A 20189-nucleotide genomic window follows, 5' to 3' on the forward strand; every position below is an offset into this window, starting at 1 on the left:
GCACTTTGAACACTTTTCACATGCTTGAGATGGCGATATTTTAACTGTTAGCGCGTTGTTTATTACTATCAATTTTTTTTAACTTAGTTATTCAGCGCACCGATTCCAAATTACATCAGATGTGAAAGAGCGGAAGACGTTTCGCTGCTATATGAAACCACCAATAAATGACTTATGACTTTGTAGTTTTTGTTTTTCGTCTGTTATGAAGTCTTTCGTAAAATATTAACTAAGCAACTTAAAAAGAATAAAATGAATCCCTTTACCGTTATTACGGTAAAAAGACCATCTTTTTCTTAATACCTTCAGAGTATAAAAAAAAACGTGTTTAAGACATGGCAAAGGTGTTTATTCAATGAATTAAGCCAGGTCTTCTGCTTGGATTCAATTTTTTTTACTGATGTTCAGAACACAGAATATCACACAAATAATAATAAATATATATGTATATAATAACAAGGACACAATGACGTCATTCATACATAACTACTTTCAGGGATTATGTTACAAGACTTACTACAGATGAAATTAAGTTTGGATATCTCAGCCGTGTGTTACCAAGGATAATCTGGCTTAACTATATAGTAGCTAGATGCATGTAGTTCTATACAGATGTGCTGCCTACTCTTTCTTGTACTCATTTCATACCCAAAATCAATAAATCTCATCATATAAACATATAGATTATCAATATGGACAACAAAAAATTCAAGCACATTACCTTACGATTTCCAATAGGTTTGAATATCTAAATCATTCTTCAATGAATTTCAATTTCGGAGGGGAGAATACCAATAAAAACATTTTCTATGCATATCCAACACTTTAAACTTCAATAATACAAACAGTAGGTGGTCCTAAATACTTGTGTTTCTTGTTGTTAGAATTATTTTCTCAGATAAGTTAGCCATGCATGTTGCCTTAAATTTTTTTACACCATCAAAACCTCTCTTCTCATTTTTGAAGGAGAATCTAATTTAAAATAAAATAAAATAAAATGGATGTTACAGTTTTTCGTGCATTTTGTTTTTTTAAGTGTGTGATTTTACAGAAAAGAGCCATTTATATACAAGACAACTTACCCTTTTAAAGAAAAACACAAAAATCTCCTTCAACAGACAATATACCACAAAATAACACGCTTCCCAAACACTGCACTTTAACTAAATCAATCAATGTTCACCATGCTTCAATGATCTAGCCATTATTTTGGCCATTTTTGTGCTTAAACAATGAATATGAATATCTTATGTTAAACAAAAATCAAAACTAAAATGAAGGTTTTGACTTCATGAATACACATGCTGGAACACAATCACTCAGTCTTTTTTTTTTTTTCACTCATGACGTTCATCTCAGCTCAAAATCTCTTCTAACAAATATCTGTATGCCTTTGGAGTCCCTTTCTTTAAAGAAAAGATAACATTTGTTGCCCGTAAGAAAAAAATCTTTGTGCTGATAATTATGCACAAGAAAAAACTAACAGCAAGTGAGACACTATTAATTAAATCTGACTTCTGGTGGTATCAACCACTGGTGTAGGTATGATCACCTGGTGACTTCTATATGTGAGAAAGGATCATAAATAAAAATTTCTATTATCTAAAAAAATATAAAATTAATAATAATAATAATAACAATAATAATGATGATGATTATAAATAATTAAATAAATTGAAATAAAAATACTTTAAAATAGATCCAACTTCCCCTAGATTAAGGAACAAATAATTGTTTTTAAAAAGAGGTAGTTTATCTTACTCTGATTTAATTCATCCCAAGAGTGCAACCTCTATTTCAAGATGTTCAGTTGTGAATACATTAAATGAATAAATGGTATGAAAAATACCCATACTTTCCACTTTTACCAAAGTTATTCTTTAAACCTATAACATATAATACTGTATCTGATTTTTCTACAGTCTAATCTCCTTATTGGATTGTACCAGTGGCTAATCCACTTACAATTCGTTGCCACAGTTCTTTCTTGCATGACTTTGCACGGCGTAGGCTCTGTAACAGCTCGTTAAACTGTACCATCCCCCCGGGAGACATACAGAAAGCATTCCTTGCTATGCAGATGATGCTGACAAATTCATCATAGTCATTTGGTGTAATGTGGTGCAAACGTTGATGAGCACACTGAATAAACCTGGAAATTAATAACGTCAACACATCATTAAATCACTGGAGGGTAATGAGAGATTAAAATGTGCAAGCTTTGTTAGGTATAAAGTGGAGTGTGAAGAACAGTTCAAACAAGCATAAAAGTCAATGATCCTTTAAAGAAATTTATCTCAACCCAAGACAGTTCTCCTTGTCTATTATATATCTATATAAAGAAGTGTAAAGATACAACTAGAAATTTTCATGTATGAGATGTTTATTTTTTGAATTCATCTTGCTTAGCCATGAAAGCTTGGTTTTTTGTGGTCACTTCTCAATGTCCTTTAAGTTACAGAAAACGTGTGCATTCACTCTACTTATTGTTCACACATTACTTAAGGATAAAAAGCATTTAGATTTTCATTGGGGGGGGGGGGGGGGGGGGAGGCATGTTATTCAACTCACATTTGTAGGCACTTCTGAACCAGAGAATTAAGAACTGGAGAGCGCAGCTGAGCTGACACTTGAGTTGGGTTGTTTCTGGCCAGATAGTGGGCTGCTTCCAGGGCTATGTCCTGCAGGACAAATGGACTGACCACGGCATTAACAGTGGTAGCACAGAACTGCTGGAGGTGGCTGGTACCTGGAATAAGGTCAAGGTGATGAGCTTAGACAAGAAGAGAAATAAGTGCATTAGGTTTCAATACACTACTCTTAAATTCATGTTTGCTAAAATAGTCATCATTTTATTGCAAAATACTTATTAAACACAGATAAAGGATTAAATGACATAAAAACACACCTCTCCATTCAATTTATTTAAACATCTGTATTCAATTCCTTTTGGGTAAAAACAATTTATCACCCTACCTAATTTGATGGCCAGTTGCAGCAACCATTTGACATCTTCCCCATAGGGAGGACTCCTTGCATACTTAGTCTGTGGACGATCATCATGTACACGCCTCCCTAGTGTCTCCATGGCTAGCATGCCCACTCTGTATGCAGCCACCAAAGAATAGTTCATCTGTGTGGAGTTGTGCTGCATGGCTGCTGACGTGGGTGGCTGTTGCTGTTGTTGAGATACAGCAGCCAGGCCACTGGTCGTCATTGTGGTCGGCAAATACTGAGACGTGTCCACAGATTGGACCGGATGGATTTGGTTTGGTCTGGTGTGGACCGCGTGCACCACCTGGTTGGTAGCATACTGTACCTGGTGGTTCCCTGTAGATGACTGCACAGTGTATACTGCAGTTGAGCTGGGCTGGAGATTTTGTATGTGAGCCAGCCCTGCATATGGAGGTGCTTGCTGATTCTGATAGCCATATGCCGCTAGATAGCCAGGATGCATAGTATGGGCGTGAATGGGAACATGGGCTTGAGTATAGTGATGATGGAACCCTGGATGTGGATGGACTTGGTGTACATAAGGTACATATGTGTGATGTTGATGAGCCAGGTGAGGATGAGGACTAGTGGCTGATGATATAGTGTAGTGTAAATGTAATGGTAAAGTTACTGGTACCTGAGCCATGGCTCCAGCCTGGCTCAATGCAACAACCTGGACTGGAATAGGTGGACTAGTCCTTTCTATATTCTGTGCTGGGTTGCACTGTACTGCAACCATTGCATTCTCCTCTGCTGCAACCACAGATGCCTCTGTAATAGGCAGAGCAGTGCACGCCTCCTGTACTGCTTCTTCATACAATTCATACCACCTACGGGCAACATCAAATAATACCTCTGGGTAAACACCGCCATCTTTTGCCGCAAGCTCTACAGCATTGCATGCCTTTTCTAGTTTTTCTCTGCTTTGTTCTTTGCATTGTATCAAAGCACGTTGAATCTCAGACGGATTTAATGCATGAGCATGTGGGAGACAGGACAGAGCCAGCTCTGCAGCAGCACGGACCATGTTCGGGTCTCGGCCCCTTGATGCTTTATCAGCCAATAAGGCACACTCTGGCGGTGTCAGGTGACCTTCCCAGGTGTCAATCAAAATCTGAATAGCAACACTGCCCACTTCCATAGCTTGACCTGAAATTTTAACAATATTCATATTCAAATCTTTTTTTCTTGTCATCTACCCTGTCATCTATCTATTTAAACCAATGTTCATATATAAAATTTTTAAGATAGAGGCACTGAATCTCAATTTCTATGTTGTATCAATTATTTCCCTTCAAAAAAATTACTCAAGAAAATACATACTTAATGGCATGGAGTTGAAACTGCAAAATTAATGACCCTGACCATAAAAACCCAACATTAATTGCCACATTGGCCAATGGTCACTTGCCTGTAATCCAGGACACGTGTGAGGAGTATGTTCTGGACAGCCAGTTAGGAGACACACAGTTGTGCAGCCCCAGAGCATACAGCCCTATCTGGAATGCACAGATGTGGAGTGCCCTATGAGGTCCAGTAGGGTTGTTGTTGTTGGGTTGAGTAAACAATGAAGTGGAGCTGGTGCCTCCTGCCTTGGCCAGAACTGTCTTTGCCAGCTCATTCATGAAGTGTGCAGATGCCTCACTGGGCTGGTTGGGAAGGGTTGGGACCACCCTGTTCTTGCCTTTATATCTGAAATGGAAATGGAAAGAAGGGTAAGTTTAATATTGACAATCAATGTCCAAAGAAAAACACAAATATTTGACAGCACATATTTTTTTCTTTTTTGAGCCATCATTTACAAAATCTGATTTCCATCAAGATATTGATGTAAAGAAAGCAAAGTTAACAAACAGCAACAAAAGCATTGTGGAAAAGCTAACCAAAAAAAAAAAAAGAAAGAAAAAAAAAACTCAATGAAGTTCCTACCTTCCTTTAATACTAGGTGACAGTCCTCGGGAATCCACCAGCATGCTGGGCCCAGCTCTGGTATACATCAGAGGAGGGCTGAAATGAACCATATCATATATATATATGATAACCATGTAACAATTGATTCAACTTTAAGGAAAAGTATATGAAAAAATCCCTATCCTTTCTTATTGTTCCAGCAACCAAGACATAAATTGCTGTTATTCCAAACATTAGCATACAGTGAAGTAAAAAATGCAGCTGGGCATTAAAATTTCCCACTACAAAAAATCAAGGTTACAAGGAACTGTTGTTATTTATTAAAGTAAAAAATCAACTGCTTATAATATTGTGTATTTATTAACATTAAAAACCTTGCAATGAATTCACGATTATGAACCAAGGACATGAAAGAAAATCCAGCAAAGACACTTAATTTATCAAAACCTAGATGCCTACCTCTCGTTATCTCTAAGTTTTGCCCTTCCCTTGTCCCCTGAACTGCTGGAGCCTATGGAATCTGAACTCTTCCCGCTGCTGCCACTGTCACTCCCAGGTCCCTGGTGCTTGCCCCAGTTACGACGCACTAGGGTTGGGGAGTTGTCACTGGACGTGGTCTCTGGAGCACTGCTATCAATACTGGCCATACCTAGAACACAAACAATTCATACATAAGGCTATGTCCAGTGTGTTATTCTCTGCTCCTTCACAAGAAGTAATTACTTCATAATATATCTTATCATATATTTGTCAGAACTTGACTTAATTGTCACAACAAAGGTTTCATTATCTTAATATCACATTGGAGGTTTTAAGGTACATTAAGTGATCAGAAAGACTTACCTGCAGATGGTTTCTTGTTTGTTTTCAGTATAGAACTCCTGAACTTAGCTTCCCAATCTTTACAGTTGTACTCATCTTCTTCAAGGGCAGAGCTATCATCATCCATTCCACCACTAATGCAAATCAAAAACAAAATTTTATGATAAATTTTCAAACATGATAATGACTCACATGAACAAAAGGCAACTCAAAACAGATTTTCAATAGTCTGCCTTCCATTTTAACAACTCCACTCCATACTACTATGGCAATAATTTCATCATCAAATAAATTAACATTTCATAGATGATTTAACTTACCAGTTTTAAGTATTTGATAAAACCTTATCTTAAAGAAAAGAGTCAAAAATGTTCAATATGTACCTTTTATAGTTTCTAACCAGACCCCCCTTAACCTGTGTCCCATTCTGCCCAGTGTGTGGGGTATGTTCCAGGTTGAGATAGTCCAGTCTCTGGGAGCCTGAGGACATGGGCAGGCTAGACCAGTTGCCACTGGTGCCAGCATGGGAACTGGGATCTGAAGACAAGATAAAACCAGTCAATGAGAAAATTCTCTTCAAGTTTCACAAAAATTGAATGCATTGTCAGCTGGGTAACATACGTGATGATCAATGCCATCATAAATCAAGATCCAAAAAATAAAACTTTAGATACAAAAATGTTGAGAAAAAAATTGTTTTTCAATGTCTTAAACAATTTAGATAACCCATAACTGTAAAACAGTTTTAACTCACTCACAATCATTTTTACATCCAACCCCAAACCTGCAAACAATACTGTACCTCCTCCATTAGCCAATGCTGCTGCAGCATCACCATTCGCTCTTCCCGATGAAGATGATCTTCCCTGGTCATCCACAAAATGACCCATAGGCTCTCCCCCAGGAGGTTGTGGACAGTGGACACTACTAGTGCCCCCACTACTACTGGGGTGACCACTGCCTGCCCCCGAGCCACTGCGCTGGTTAGACTTGGTGAGGTAGGTGTGAAGTGGGGGAGCCTTATAGTGCTGATGGATCTCACGATCCAATATCTTGTCCATGATCTGAAAGAAATTACCATCATTTTTAATTTTTATTTTCCTATCTTTCTGCTCTATGTTGTTTCATGAGAATAATAATTTATAAATCTTTTTATCTGTCATCCTGTTATGAAGAAACTTAAATGCAAATATACTTTATTATTTAAGGGTAACAGCAATAAAGTCAGGTAAAGCATTTCATTCTGTAAAAGCCTTACTTTGGACAATTTGATTGGGTCATCCTTATAGTGGACCAGCATGGCTATGGCCAGGTCCCCTCTCTGTCTTCTGGTACATTCACATAGAAGGGGATGCTCAGCCTCGGAGATGTTTGCTTTTAGTCCTGGATGTGCAAAATATAGCAAACTTAAAGGAACATCCAACTCCAGACTTGTAGTCCTTCTAAACAGTAAACACTACAACTTCCAGTTTTGCTTAAGATGTTGGACAGTCTTATAAAATTGTGATATGGATAAAAAATCATGATTGAAATCAGCGGATCTTAGTTTATCATACACTTATTTTACCATCAAAGACAAGATCATCTTCAAGATAGGAGTCCCTGTCTCCAGCTAAGTTTTATCATATATTATAAACATACCAAGTGCTGCTGTTGCTGCTTCAAAGCCCAATTTTTCATCAGTAGGCAAGCGCATTGGCCCATTCCCTGAAGCAGGTCGACTGCTGGTGTTGGCTCCATTCACAGGTATAACTGAAAGTGAAGGAATGGTATACTATGAGACTCTTAGGTTTATCTGACAACATTATCTTAAATTAATTTACCGATAGAAGATTTGGAAACACATTGTTCATAGAATTAATGCCCAAGTTTAACTAGCCTTGTGATGTAAGCAAAAAATAAAAGTAGGAAAAATTGATCAAGTTTCCCATATCTCCCCCCCCCCCTTCTGACAAAAGGTGTTTTTCTTTTGTATATACAATGTGTGTTCATTATCTTACCTGGTAAACAAAGTGAATCAAAGATAAAGCTAGCCAACATGAGAGGCAACAAGGCCTCTCCCCTTGATCTGAGTTTCCCATCCCTGAGCTGCTCGGCTCTATCCCTGATCACATTCAGCTCTGCTGGACCAAGGGGGATCTTCTTCAATAAGGTGACAAGTTCAGACTCTTGGTTGGCCAATTTCACCTGTAAGTATATATATTTGACAATCTAAACATAAGCAATGATAAATATTATGAAATACCTATGCAAACACATGCTTTTTAAAAATAAAATCTTGCCAAAATATTTGAAAAATATCAAGGTCAATCATACATGTAAAAAAATCTACTAGAGACTTTCATATACACAAATACATGAATTATGTGACGAAATTTTGGTAACAATTCAAAATGCAGTATCAAACAATTATACACAGACAAAAATTGAGTGCAAACATCAAACTGTAAATATTATTCATGTATACTACAAATAACTTAAAAAGATGTGTGATTATCTCAAAACAGCAAAGGGGGCACAATGCTATTATATCAATGCTTTAATCCCATGTGAAAGCCGAAGGTTTATGATTGTCAAAAACATATGAGCATGAAAAAGGTGTAATACAAATCTCGCCACTTTAAGCACCACTGTATTAAAGAACTCAAATCATAAAAAGCACAAACTCAACTATTACCCATTCAACACCACGTCTGACTTTATTTTAACCACCCAATACCTACAAACAGAAAACAAGTGTGACTGACCTCTAGTGCCTTGCTGGCAGCAGGTTGCCTGGGCATTTCCAGTCCAAACATGCCCACCTTGAAGGCCAGGTGGTGGCACTCTGGGTCCTCTAGGAGAACACTACACAGAAAGGCTGCCTTAGCCAAGGTGGTGCTGGCAAAGGAGCTTGTGTTGTTCTGGTGCTTCTTCTTTTTACCTAGAACAGAACAGACAAGTGTCAGTTAATCGTAAGGCATGGAGTATACACAACTAAACTGGTGCAATCTGTAGTTGTCTGCATCCTTCTGATATTAAAACTCCTTTCATCAGTTTTAAAGATTCAAGACCCCCAAGGTTTCTGTACACTAAGAACAAGTTACAAGTAAATGAAAATTAACATAATGACTTACAAAACAGTATAACTATGATTACCCCCTGTGCTATACTGACCTTTACCATTTTGTTGACTTTGTTCCCCACAAACATCAGGTGGGTTGGCCAACATTTTCTCAGCCAACTGCTTTGCTAATTTACATGCAAAGCTATGGCCATGAGCATACAGAGCTTCAGCTCTGCAGAATAAAATCTAAAAAGCAATAAAAAAAGGTTGAAAGTGTTTTAATCATTAACTTAATAATGAATAGCTTATTAATTTGTATGTCTGTTAAACAATTCAACATAACTCATTTCTGATTTTTATTTCAGACACTAGTATTGCAAAACATTTCTCATAAAAAATAAAATATATAGATTAAATAAATAAATAACCAAGAAGGAAATACACAATGTAAATTTAAAAAAATTCAAGTAATGCAAAGTAAAACATTCAGCCAGCAAAATTTTTGCCAAGTATTATCCATAACACAGTCAGTTCATTGTTATAATGCTTAAAATATACCTCTTGCTGATTGTCCATTTTCCTAATACCAGCAAAGTAATTTGGTTCATCAGATTTCTTGTCTTTCTTCCCAAAGTCTTGAAATCTAGATTTAGGATCATAGAAGTACATCTGATACTCGTCACTGGACTGTTGCGATTCAGACTGGTACACATCCAGAGCCTGTGCACCCTCAACTAGTGGGTGCTCAGGGTTGGTGTCATTCACTTTAAAAGTTGATGGGCCAGGCCCAGAACCATCAGAGTCAATGTCATCTGCTCTGATCCTATCAATGGCATTTCCATTTGCAGAAGAACAGCCATCCTTTGCAGCTCCTGCATCCACGCAGAGACTATGCATACCATTCCGTATGCTGGCTGTGGCAGTCTCGTCTGGAAGACTGGAATCCGAGTCACGGCCATTGAGCAAGAGGTCAGTTTTTAGATTTTCACTGAACCCCTCTGAGCTTGAACTTCCAGCCCTGTCAGCTTTGACATGACCAGTAAAGAAGTCAGTGGTTGTTACCACTGCTTTACCCTGAGATGAGGATTTCTCCACAGTTTGATGGTGGAGAGAATGTGAAGTATGTTGTGTATCAACTGCTAACCTTGTTACCTGATCGCTGTGAATACCTGCACTACTTATATTACTACTAGCACCACCAGTGGTGATTGAACGCTGCAAACACATCGAGTGCATTATGTCTTTCTCCACATAGGTGACCCCTGCAATGTGGTAATCTGTCCAATCCAACTGACAAGCTTCAATGGCTGGCTTGAACCCTGAGAAGATTTCAATGTCATTCTTTTTTATAGCACCTGAGTTGATGACCGACGGACCAACTGTTCCAGCAGCTGCACTATTCCCTCTTGTTTTCCGCACTTTATCAATTGTTTTTATGTGCCAGTCCTTGAACTTAATGTTGAAGTCATCCCTCTGAATGGAAGACAACTTCGGGTTCAGTGCAGCCATTCTCCACAGAGCTACGATCTCATCGCACAGACTGGAGCCTGCATGCTGTGAAGAGCTGGAAGCACCAGCGCCACGGTTGTTGTGCCCACTGCTGCTGTTGTGAGAGGCTGATATCTTGGTGCTAAACCACCAGGCCAGTATCTAGTGTGGAAAATAAATATATCTATTTTCATTTTTTAGAGTATTTTACAGATGTAGATTTTCAGTTTCCTACAGATTCATGCGTGAAAATTGTTGGGGTTAACAATATTCTCAAATTCTCTTGAAAGATACACACTCCAGAATCAAAAAGCACACTTGCCTCATCAATAATGAAAATCCATTATAACATTTCACAAAAAGTGCAAATTAAACCAACAACACCATATACTGAAACCAACAGATAAAACTTTATTATCAAAACTGCCAGTAACTCACATTCTCACAGGCAAGGACCTCCTCTGTCAAGATCTCGAGTAAAGGAACAGCATTACTGTCATGCCTGCGCAGCATTTCTCTTACAATGGAGAGCAGGTTCCACATGCCCTCTGGCTCACGCCCACGCAGAGGTCTCAGGAGACTCTGGTACTCGGCTGCAGCAGGGGGTGCAGTAGATGACAGATAATTAACATCACTGGAAAAGAAATTACAAGATTTGTATTAAGCAATCTGGTGCATAATGAAAGATTTTGATATAAGCATCATCACAATTTGATTGATATACAAAGAAGTTTAGTAAAAAAATCTATCAAAGACAAGCGTGGTCCAATTTTGGTCAACACAAGATTTTATTTTCTATCTTGTTATATTTCAATTTTTTAAGATCCAAAAAAAAATTTTTTTACAAAAAATAATCAGGTACGCAAAGTGACCTACAGACCTATACACCATGTTGGTAGTCAAACTGAACTTGGCCAATGTTTTTCTTATATTTTGTCGCAGAGTTGTCTCATCTAGACACCAAGCAGTATGTTCACTTGCTGAAGGGCCTGCTGTGGGATCTGAATTAAAAAAAAAAAAAAATAATAACAACAAAAAAAATGAAAATAAAAACAGTCAAATATACAGTTAAACACTTGGGTAAATTAATGAAAAGTAATAGTGTTTACTTAATCCTGATAAATATAAAAAAATTGTTAGAAAAATAATACAAAAACTCATAATTTATGACTTTGCAGGCCAACAGAGTGAAGGTTGCTTACACTGGCTAACCATCACAAATCCATAGTGAATTTGTCTCGTTTTCTTTTTACCATAATAGTCCATTTTTTTTTTTGAATACTGAATAACTATGAATAAGGCAACCTTGAAAATTAAAAAGAAAATATGAACCAGAAATTGAAAGAGAGACAGGCACATGTCTTACCTGGTGCTCCATACACAGTGTTGATGGCATTCTGCTGTGATGACAGGAGTTCATCAAGAAGTCTCTGAGCTGTTGGGAGGATCTGAACATAAAACAAAGTTTGTGCAAGTTAACTCTTTATTCTTAGGCTTCGTTCACATGCAATGTCTATTTTCTAAATTCTATTTTCTATTTGCGGTATGTCTTATGATCACGGTCTGTGGCCTGAATATCCCGCGGCGTAATTACTGGCAGCGCGAGCCAGTTACTATAAGTTACTATAAGTAACTGGCTCGCGCTGCCAGTAATTACGCCGCGGGATATTCAGGGCACAGACAGTGATCATAAGATAGCGCAAATAGAAAATAGAAATTAGAAAATAGACATTGCATGTGAACGAAGCCTAATAGTTTAAAAGGTATCCTCCCTGGGAGATTTTCCTGCTTGAAAGATATAACCTTGCAAACAAAGCAGCAAATCTGTCAAATGTACAGACACGAAGCAGAAAATAATGATGAGCATGAACCTTAATGCTTTTTTTGTCAATTTTGTTGCAATATTTTGTGATGATTTATCACATAATTACCACCACTTTTCAATTATGTACTACAAGTAACATCAACATTCAGAAAACAAATGAAGTGTAGGGGTTCAGTCCAACGGAATTACAAAGTCACATGCTAAAAATGCTTATATGTGAAAAAATAAAAATTTCATAAAATTGCATAATTTAAAGAAAAAAATTCAATCAAGCTGGCTTTTCAATCATAAACATTACCTCCTTGGTAGATGTAATTAAAATGATTTATTTCTAAATAAGTAGCCAGTTAATGAGAATGCAATGTGTTTCTGAATTTCAGATGGAAATATCAACATTGCAGATTTTTATTTGTGGGTTTCTATTGTATTTAAGGTTTGAATGGGAAAAGATATGTAGCTTTGCCATATATACAGACACAGATAATATGGCTTTGACACTTTTCAAACAGAAGTATACCTTTCAATATCTATACTTCCTGTGCATATACTACTGAATTGTCGCATTCATTCTAAATGAAATCAGTTAAATGCTCCTAATTGCTCAGCCAGATTATTCTTATGCCATTAAAAAGATATGTAGATTATAAAGTTAAATGATATTAAGCCAGTCCATTAGATGATATATTTCAAGGTATTAAAAAATTATGAGAAGTGCTTACCTGTTGAGGTAACTCGCTAATAAGATACTGAGCAAATTTCTGCAACTGATCTCTCTGTAAGCGTGATAAAGACTCTGACACTGGAGCCCTCAGACACACTGATGTGGCCTAAAATATTATCAATGTTTATCAAATATGCTCTTACAAAGGTTTCATTTTAACAGTATGGCCACTCCTTACTTCATATATCTAAGACTGCATTTGATCTTTAAAAAGAGGCAGCAGAGTTACCAACAATTCAACTACTTCTGTATCAAAGGTATCCATTTAATTGAACAGTTACAAGGTATTCATTAAAAATTTGAATTACAATCTTAAATTCTAAAAAAAAGTACCAAAAGTGACAAAGAAAGTCAATCTTTCTTTCAGAATTAAAGTTAAAATATGTTACACAAACAGAAACAGGGCATTTACCTATAATAAACTTTATCAATACAGAGAGAGAGAGAGAGAGTACCTGTAGGGTGCCTCACCTGATGTATTCTAAAGAGACACAAGGCTACCACATGGGCACACCATGATGCAGTGCTGTTACAAGTACAGTTACAGGATGTTATCCTCCTACGGTCAAACATAACAGCCACATTGAAGGAGCCCTTGGTCTGGCCAACACTTTGAGGGGGAATAACTGTGGCACTCAAATGAAACCCTGAAAAGGAAATAAACATGAGTATCCAAAATGCAAAGAAGTCTGAAGAGAGAAGCAATGTTTTATTTACAGACTGTATATATATATTTGTATTTATACAGTTCCTTACCTATTTGAAGTGCATCTTTTACTGCTTTGGCCTTATAAAGATGATCTCCCTTTTGAAACTCGTCTGCACTGCCATTAGCAAGGCAGGAATACAGCCTACAAAGATACAAATTAATATGAGCACTAAAACCAAATTGTACATGCATGCTTTGTCTTAGAAATCTAATCTACGCAGCAGTAAGTGTGGCATGTTGGTAAATTACTTTGGGGGAAAAAGCAACATTTACTGGAACAAAATCCTCTGACAGTCCATTAAAAGGTAAGAAGAACAAGAAACATTCAGTTATATTTAGCCATTGCATCACAAAAAGCATGAGTATTGAAAGTGCTATCATTATGTCTTATCTGAACTTGTATAGAAAAGAACTATGACAATCAAATACAACTATTTAAGATGAGTTGATTGCCAAGAGAAAATATTCAAGGTGCAATAAGATGCATGCAACCCATGACTTAATCCAACAGAAAAAAAAATCAGTCATAAGAACCACTCATTAGATCCACATTAAATTCTGCTTGGATGATCCAAGAACTTGTTGAATTACCTTATATCTTCTTCATTTTCTGGGAAGCTCCAAAAGGCAATACGCAATTGCAATTGCTCTGGAATGGGTGGGTAAAAGTGCTCCACTACCTCAAAGGGAATGTGACAAGCAACTCCTTTGGAAGCTAACTCCACCAATGAACACACTTTCTCTCCTGCACAAATGTGATGAAGAGACTAATGATTATGTCAAAGCAAAACCAAAGTTTAATCAAAATTATTTAATGACAAAGGGAGTTAATTCTTAATTTTTGTTTTTCTCTACAAGAACAGCCAGAACTTAACTTTTCCTTAAGCTGGCTATGTCTTCTGTTAGATTATTTAAGGATAATTGGAACTCTTACATGAGCCAGGTTAAAAAAATGAATAAAAAAATAAATGACATATATCAGCTGGGTATCAATAGTTCAGTGTTGAAATATGTTTAAAAAGCGCCCCCCCCCCCCCCCCCCCGAAAAAAAGGGGATAAATTTTCTTCTTACATTTCATTTGCATTATCAGTTCCCTAAATGAACCAGTCTATCCATACACCTATTTTAAGGTGTAAACTGAGCTTCACATGGGTCTCATTACATCAGGAAAGCTTATGTAAACTGTTAATGTAACAAATCTCAATTATCCCTTCTTTCATGCAGGTGGATGGAAAAAAAACCTCGATGACATTTAAAGACATACCATATATTGTATCATATCATGTATTGTACAGACATATAAATAGCTGTCAACGTTCATTCATTCAACAAAGAATTATTCTTCTTCAGGCAGAGGCTTTTTAAGAAAAAAAATCAACGCTCATAAAATAAGTTTGCCATTAATGATATATATTAAAACATTGGGGCCTCACACAAATATAAAAAAGAAGCAATTTTGTGGAGGGTGATCCATTAAAATTGAACAGGCCCTTATCTTGTTTGTAAGATGTCCAATTACTATCTTGGCATTCAAAATCTTTATCAATATGGTACTTGCTTTGTTTTTGTTCCATACATGGATATGTGTGCATCTAACCCCGTCTGATGTTTTACGAAATGTTCATTATATTTACCAAAATATTTGAACTATTCTAGATAGTGAATTTACAGGGTAGAAGATAACAAAAACAAAATTACTGAAAAACTTACAATTTTCTGCGTCATTAATAATGTCCCCTGATTCAAATTAATACAGATACAAAAAGATATTTAAGTTGTTGTTAAATATCACTTAAACAACGTTACGTGATATGTTCAATATGATCAGGGCTTTTTACTGCAGCTCCAAAGAGTATTCACAAGCCATGCAGATCACAAGTAAAGGTGTTCTTCAAGCACAGGAAAAGGGTTTTAAAACAACATGTCTGTGTCTTTGTGACAGATATCATTCTATTGACAAGCTGGCAACTAATATCAGGGTCAACCAGAGGACAAATGATTGCCATTAATTTTGTCCAATAATCACCAGAAGGTAGATGATAGTCACCTTCAACCAGCTGCACCTACGTCTAACTTAACACTCTTAAATACCTAATCTTTATGTTCTTTTTCTTATCTATTAACTCTTTGTAACCCTATTAACCTTTGCTACAGTATAATTATCTTGACCTCAGTTGACTTTCTTTGTAACAATGCTTCTGCAAACATAAAAAAAAAACCTCTACAAGCAGGCCAAAGTGGCTATGAATATTTTCTCAAATGCCTTTTCTCCAAAGGACTAAAGTTAGCATATATAGTAATTTTACAGGTGTTAATTAACTGAGACATAACTACCTGAAATTAAATGTTAAAGTTGTTGAATATAAAAATTAAATTATGCCAGTAGTTTTCACACAAACAATGAGAACCAGATGACAAGGGAATCTGACTTTATCTGACACCTGTCCCTCTTTCGTAGTCGAACTGATGACTATCTTAACTGTCAATCAGATAACACACATACCCCAATTACATTTATTCAACATAATATACCACAATGCACGTGTATTTAATTCATCAGTTCAGAGCCAGTAGTATATATGATTAAAAGATAAATATATGTATTTGTCTATAAAATACTTATTTGATGATTTTCCTTTAATTTTTAAGAAGTAAAACAGTAGATCTATAACTGTCTCAGTGTCGCTTTTTTGAGTTTGCTGACATTACATGTGGATTTGATTTACTCACTGGTACCCAGACTTGGCTATTCAAGTAAGGAAATAGTTTTAGAAATACATCACTGTTTTCAAACTATTATTAATTTTTTTCTGAAGAACTGCCTTATACTTACTGCACAATTAAGCCTTTAAGAGGATGTAACTTTTATGAATAGACTACTACTTTTCTTTTTATAAAATGACAATCATTTTAAGTTAAGTATTGATTCCAAACTAAGTATTCCCGTTTTATCCCATTTATTCAATTTGAATATCATAATTTTTGCATTTAACAACTCTGGGAAAACAAACAGTAAAAATGTCAACAAAATCTTATGCACAATTGCAAATAAAAAATTAATAAGTCAATGTCTTGTTCTGTGTTGTGACTCTGAAATCAATTTGAATGTGCGTCATATTCAGTAATGCTGATGTGTGTGTAACCGATGCAGAGTAGAGTTGAGAGAAACAAAGACTAATGGCTGCCAGCTGTTCGCATCGCCAGGCAAACTTCAAAATGGACAAAATTTTTAGATGTAAACCATACCTAGGTTTAAGTCTCACGAATAGGTAAATAAATGAAAGGCAGTTTCTCCCCAAAAACAAACAGAAACAGAATGTAATTAAAAGTTTCTTCAAGTTGCCGTCTTTACCTTCTGCTCCGCCTTGAATCTGACCACCATTTTGTTTCTTCCAGCCTCTCCAGTTGTTACACAGACTCTCCGGTTCGCTCAGCCATGAGCACGAGTCGTCATCGAACCGATCACTATCTTCAAAGGAAAACCGATCAGCTTCTCCATCCCAGTCGAACATGAAGTCCATAATACCCCTCTAGTCGACTCAGCGCCGGACAAAGAGACTGCACTCGCTGTCCTCAAGTCACAGTGTGGCTTCAGGTCAATCTCGGTCACTCGATTTTCTGTCCAAAATTATCCTTAAACCAAAACATTGATTATTATAATTTTTGGCTAAATGTGTACACCAAAGACTTATTAATTTGCTTATAGTGAGAAAAGTGTAACAGAGGGGAATTTAAGTCGTTTCTGAGGAAAAAATAGAGCTTACCTTCATCGCCGCTCTCTGCAGAAAACAAAAACAAATGACTCCGAATCGGGAGTGTCCGCCAAGTTCCGGTGGACACCGTACTCGCGCAATTTCTCGCGGCACTTCTTTCTCTTTCCGGTCGCCATACTTTATTTAGGTTTGTGAATATTAAAGCCAATATTAAAATCCGTTTCATCTGTATCCACGAAAGTGTTTCCAAAGAGTTTGTTTATATAAAGCAATGGATATAAGTGTGATATTTAAGATATAATGGTTTTTAGGCCGCCAAGAGAAGCCATTTGAAATATATTAGCGTGAAACTGGCCATCTATCTCTAATACGTACTGGTTTTACTAGTGTGCCTTACCAAAACATGTAACAGTGCATGCAGGACAATGTCTTGATTGCATGACGCTGCGGCAGTTAATCTTGTACAGTTGTGAAAATGCTTACAGATTTTCATGTGTGAAGGTTGTTTATATACGGTCGAATGTTCATGCCCGTGTAACTGGTGAAGATTGTTTATATATTGGTCAGTGTTCATCACCGCATCAGTGACTGAATGTCTACATTAGGTATAATCATGAAAGAAGTCAGCAACCTTTCTTAAATCTTAATTAAATTGAAAAAATCATAATCATGCGTGGTGTCTCCTATTTTGCCTTAAATGCACATCACCAATGCAGTTCATGTGATTAAAAAACTTTTTACAAGCACAGCCCCAATGTACATTTCAGGTGATATTGGCTTTGATTTGACGGTGATGCCAATTCTTATCTAGTATGTGATTCTTTGTTGAGGTTTTTTTTTTACATAAATCAATTTTTTTCAAATGTATAAATGTTTGTTTTTGCTGTGTTTGCAGAATGGCTCCACGCAAAGGCAAAACCCAGGTGGAAGAAAAGGTTGCCTTGGGTCCTCAGGCCCTAGAAGGGGAAAATGTGTTTGGAGTGGCGCACATTTTTGCAAGCTTCAATGATACTTTTGTACATGTTACAGACTTGTCTGGAAAGTAAGTAGAATTTCCCTTTCTCTAACACCCTTTTAATATATAGAGGCATTACTTTGAATAGGACAGAAAAATGAGGACGTGCTTTTAAATAGAATGTTATTTCTATCCAGGCAGTTTCCAACAAATCTTTAATCCTCCACCCCACACTAGTATGGTTATAATAATAATAATTTGAAGTTTAGGGGTGCTTTTAATTACTATTGTGAAATAACATTTTCTTTTCTATGGATGAGTATTCAATTTTTCTTGTATCAGAGAAACCATTGCCCGTGTAACTGGTGGTATGAAAGTTAAAGCAGATCGTGATGAAGCTTCCCCATATGCTGCTATGTTGGCTGCTCAGGACGTAGCAGAAAAGTGCAAAACTTTGGGCATCACTGCCCTGCACATCAAACTCAGAGCCACTGGTGGTAACAGGTATGAAAGAAATGTTAATGTCAAGATAAGCAACTGGGATATGAAAATTGTTTTTGAATCACTCACTGATTTTGCATATACATTTATTATATATGTAACCCCACTTAGTAAGGGGTAGCTACTATGGCAAATTTTTCTGAATTTTTTCTGACTGCTCTCACTATACTTGAAGAAAAGAAAAATATGTGTGTTATGAAGTTAAATTGGAACTATATTCATTTATTTTTAGAACCAAAACTCCAGGACCAGGAGCCCAGTCTGCTTTAAGAGCTTTGGCTCGTTCTGGGATGAAGATTGGTAGAATAGGTAATTTGATTCCATGAAGAAAGTTTTGTAGTAGTGTTTATTATTCAGTCTGACATTCTATAAAAGTTGCCACCTCCTGTTGAACATCTGTTGAGTGTCTGATTGTGCTACAAGTAGGTCATTTGTGCTTTTAAAATGTAAAGAGATAAAAGTAAGATTATTTGCACACAGAATAATTGATATGTTATCACCAGAAACACACCAGTTTCTGATGGGCGGATTTTACTTATGCCATTCTTAATTTGGAATTTTTCTTTCCAGAGGATGTCACTCCTATCCCGTCAGACAGTACAAGAAGGAAGGGTGGACGTCGTGGTAGAAGATTGTAAACCAATACCAGCTGGTTTTTGACTTTAAAATGAAATGACAAACGAAATACATCTCCTTTGTCAGATATCATTCTGAGCCATGTATATTTAAAAATGAATAAAAAACTGAAAATATGAAAAGAATTTCCTTATTGTTGAGTACAATTTTGCAGTAAAGTAGTGCTGCTCTTGCAATAGGTTGCCTGTGGGGTTGTAATATCTTTCAAGTTTATACAATTTCTATCAAGTTGCCAGTAGGTGTTGCTGCCCTTGTAGGTTTAAAATCCAGTGGGACTGAAACTTGTGAAACTTGGTAGTGTTCCTGCTGGATTATTTTGCAAATGCTATACACTGAGTAGTTCAAGTGTTAGACCTTTTGCATTGGAAATAAACCCTACGGTTGGAAGAATGTTTTGCAACCACGTGTATCCTCCGTGGGTTGCCTGGATCATAATAATCCAATGTTAAATGTTACCACAGAACTGATTGCCTTTGAATTTGACTATGCAGCAGCATTGCATCAAACTTTGCTGATTGTTAACACTGCACAGTAGTTTTTAACTTACAAACTAGAAATCTAGACAAAATGCCCTCAGTTGTTCATGCTTTGTGATATTAGATGGACCAACTTGTCTTATGCCACCCTTTATCTTGGTGCCCCTGTTGTGTTACTGGAAATGGGCAGCATTGTGGGTAAGTGCTCAATGAAAAATGGATGCAAGTCCACATTTGTATGATGACAAAAGCGGTTGTGTTTATGTAAAAAATGGAATGGGATTTGATGAACCATGCAAAACCTTTTCCTAAGTCAAGTTAATGTGTGGGACCAACTCGAGGGGAAATAGAAGTGCTTCCATTTATCAGCACATCCATAAATGTGCAGGAT

At 36.6% G+C, this 20189-nt stretch overlaps 2 protein-coding genes across 2 annotated transcripts; one reads left to right on the forward strand and one right to left on the reverse strand.

Annotated features, from left to right (window-relative positions):
- Positions 1 to 327: 327 nt before the first annotated feature.
- On the reverse strand, positions 328 to 17378 carry LOC106152174 (zinc finger SWIM domain-containing protein 8). The gene is made up of 24 exons (XM_013525671.2): positions 17282 to 17378; positions 16870 to 17150; positions 14108 to 14261; positions 13564 to 13658; positions 13279 to 13454; positions 12806 to 12913; positions 11628 to 11709; positions 11142 to 11262; positions 10700 to 10895; positions 9332 to 10423; positions 8884 to 9019; positions 8475 to 8650; positions 7728 to 7914; positions 7369 to 7479; positions 6986 to 7110; positions 6530 to 6791; positions 6111 to 6264; positions 5749 to 5861; positions 5365 to 5554; positions 4924 to 5001; positions 4406 to 4686; positions 2977 to 4143; positions 2572 to 2749; positions 328 to 2152 (listed from the first exon to the last, which is right to left on the reverse strand). Exons 2-24 carry the CDS (start codon positions 17036 to 17038, stop codon positions 1933 to 1935), a joined length of 5571 nt encoding a protein of 1856 aa, XP_013381125.2. The 5' UTR covers positions 17039 to 17150; positions 17282 to 17378; the 3' UTR covers positions 328 to 1932.
- Positions 17290 to 19447, forward strand: LOC106152175 (small ribosomal subunit protein uS11). Its single transcript, XM_013525672.2, has 5 exons — positions 17290 to 17417; positions 18126 to 18272; positions 18528 to 18689; positions 18919 to 18995; positions 19257 to 19447. The coding sequence occupies exons 2-5, from the start codon at positions 18127 to 18129 to the stop codon at positions 19322 to 19324; spliced, it is 453 nt and encodes a 150-aa protein (XP_013381126.1). The 5' UTR covers positions 17290 to 17417; position 18126; the 3' UTR covers positions 19325 to 19447.
- The last annotated feature ends 742 nt before the right edge of the window (positions 19448 to 20189 follow it).

The sequence above is a fragment of the Lingula anatina genome, chromosome 2, assembly GCF_051362555.1.
Source record: "Lingula anatina isolate TDL-2025a chromosome 2, LinAna3.0, whole genome shotgun sequence".
In the NCBI taxonomy this organism is placed as follows: domain Eukaryota; kingdom Metazoa; phylum Brachiopoda; class Lingulata; order Lingulida; family Lingulidae; genus Lingula; species Lingula anatina.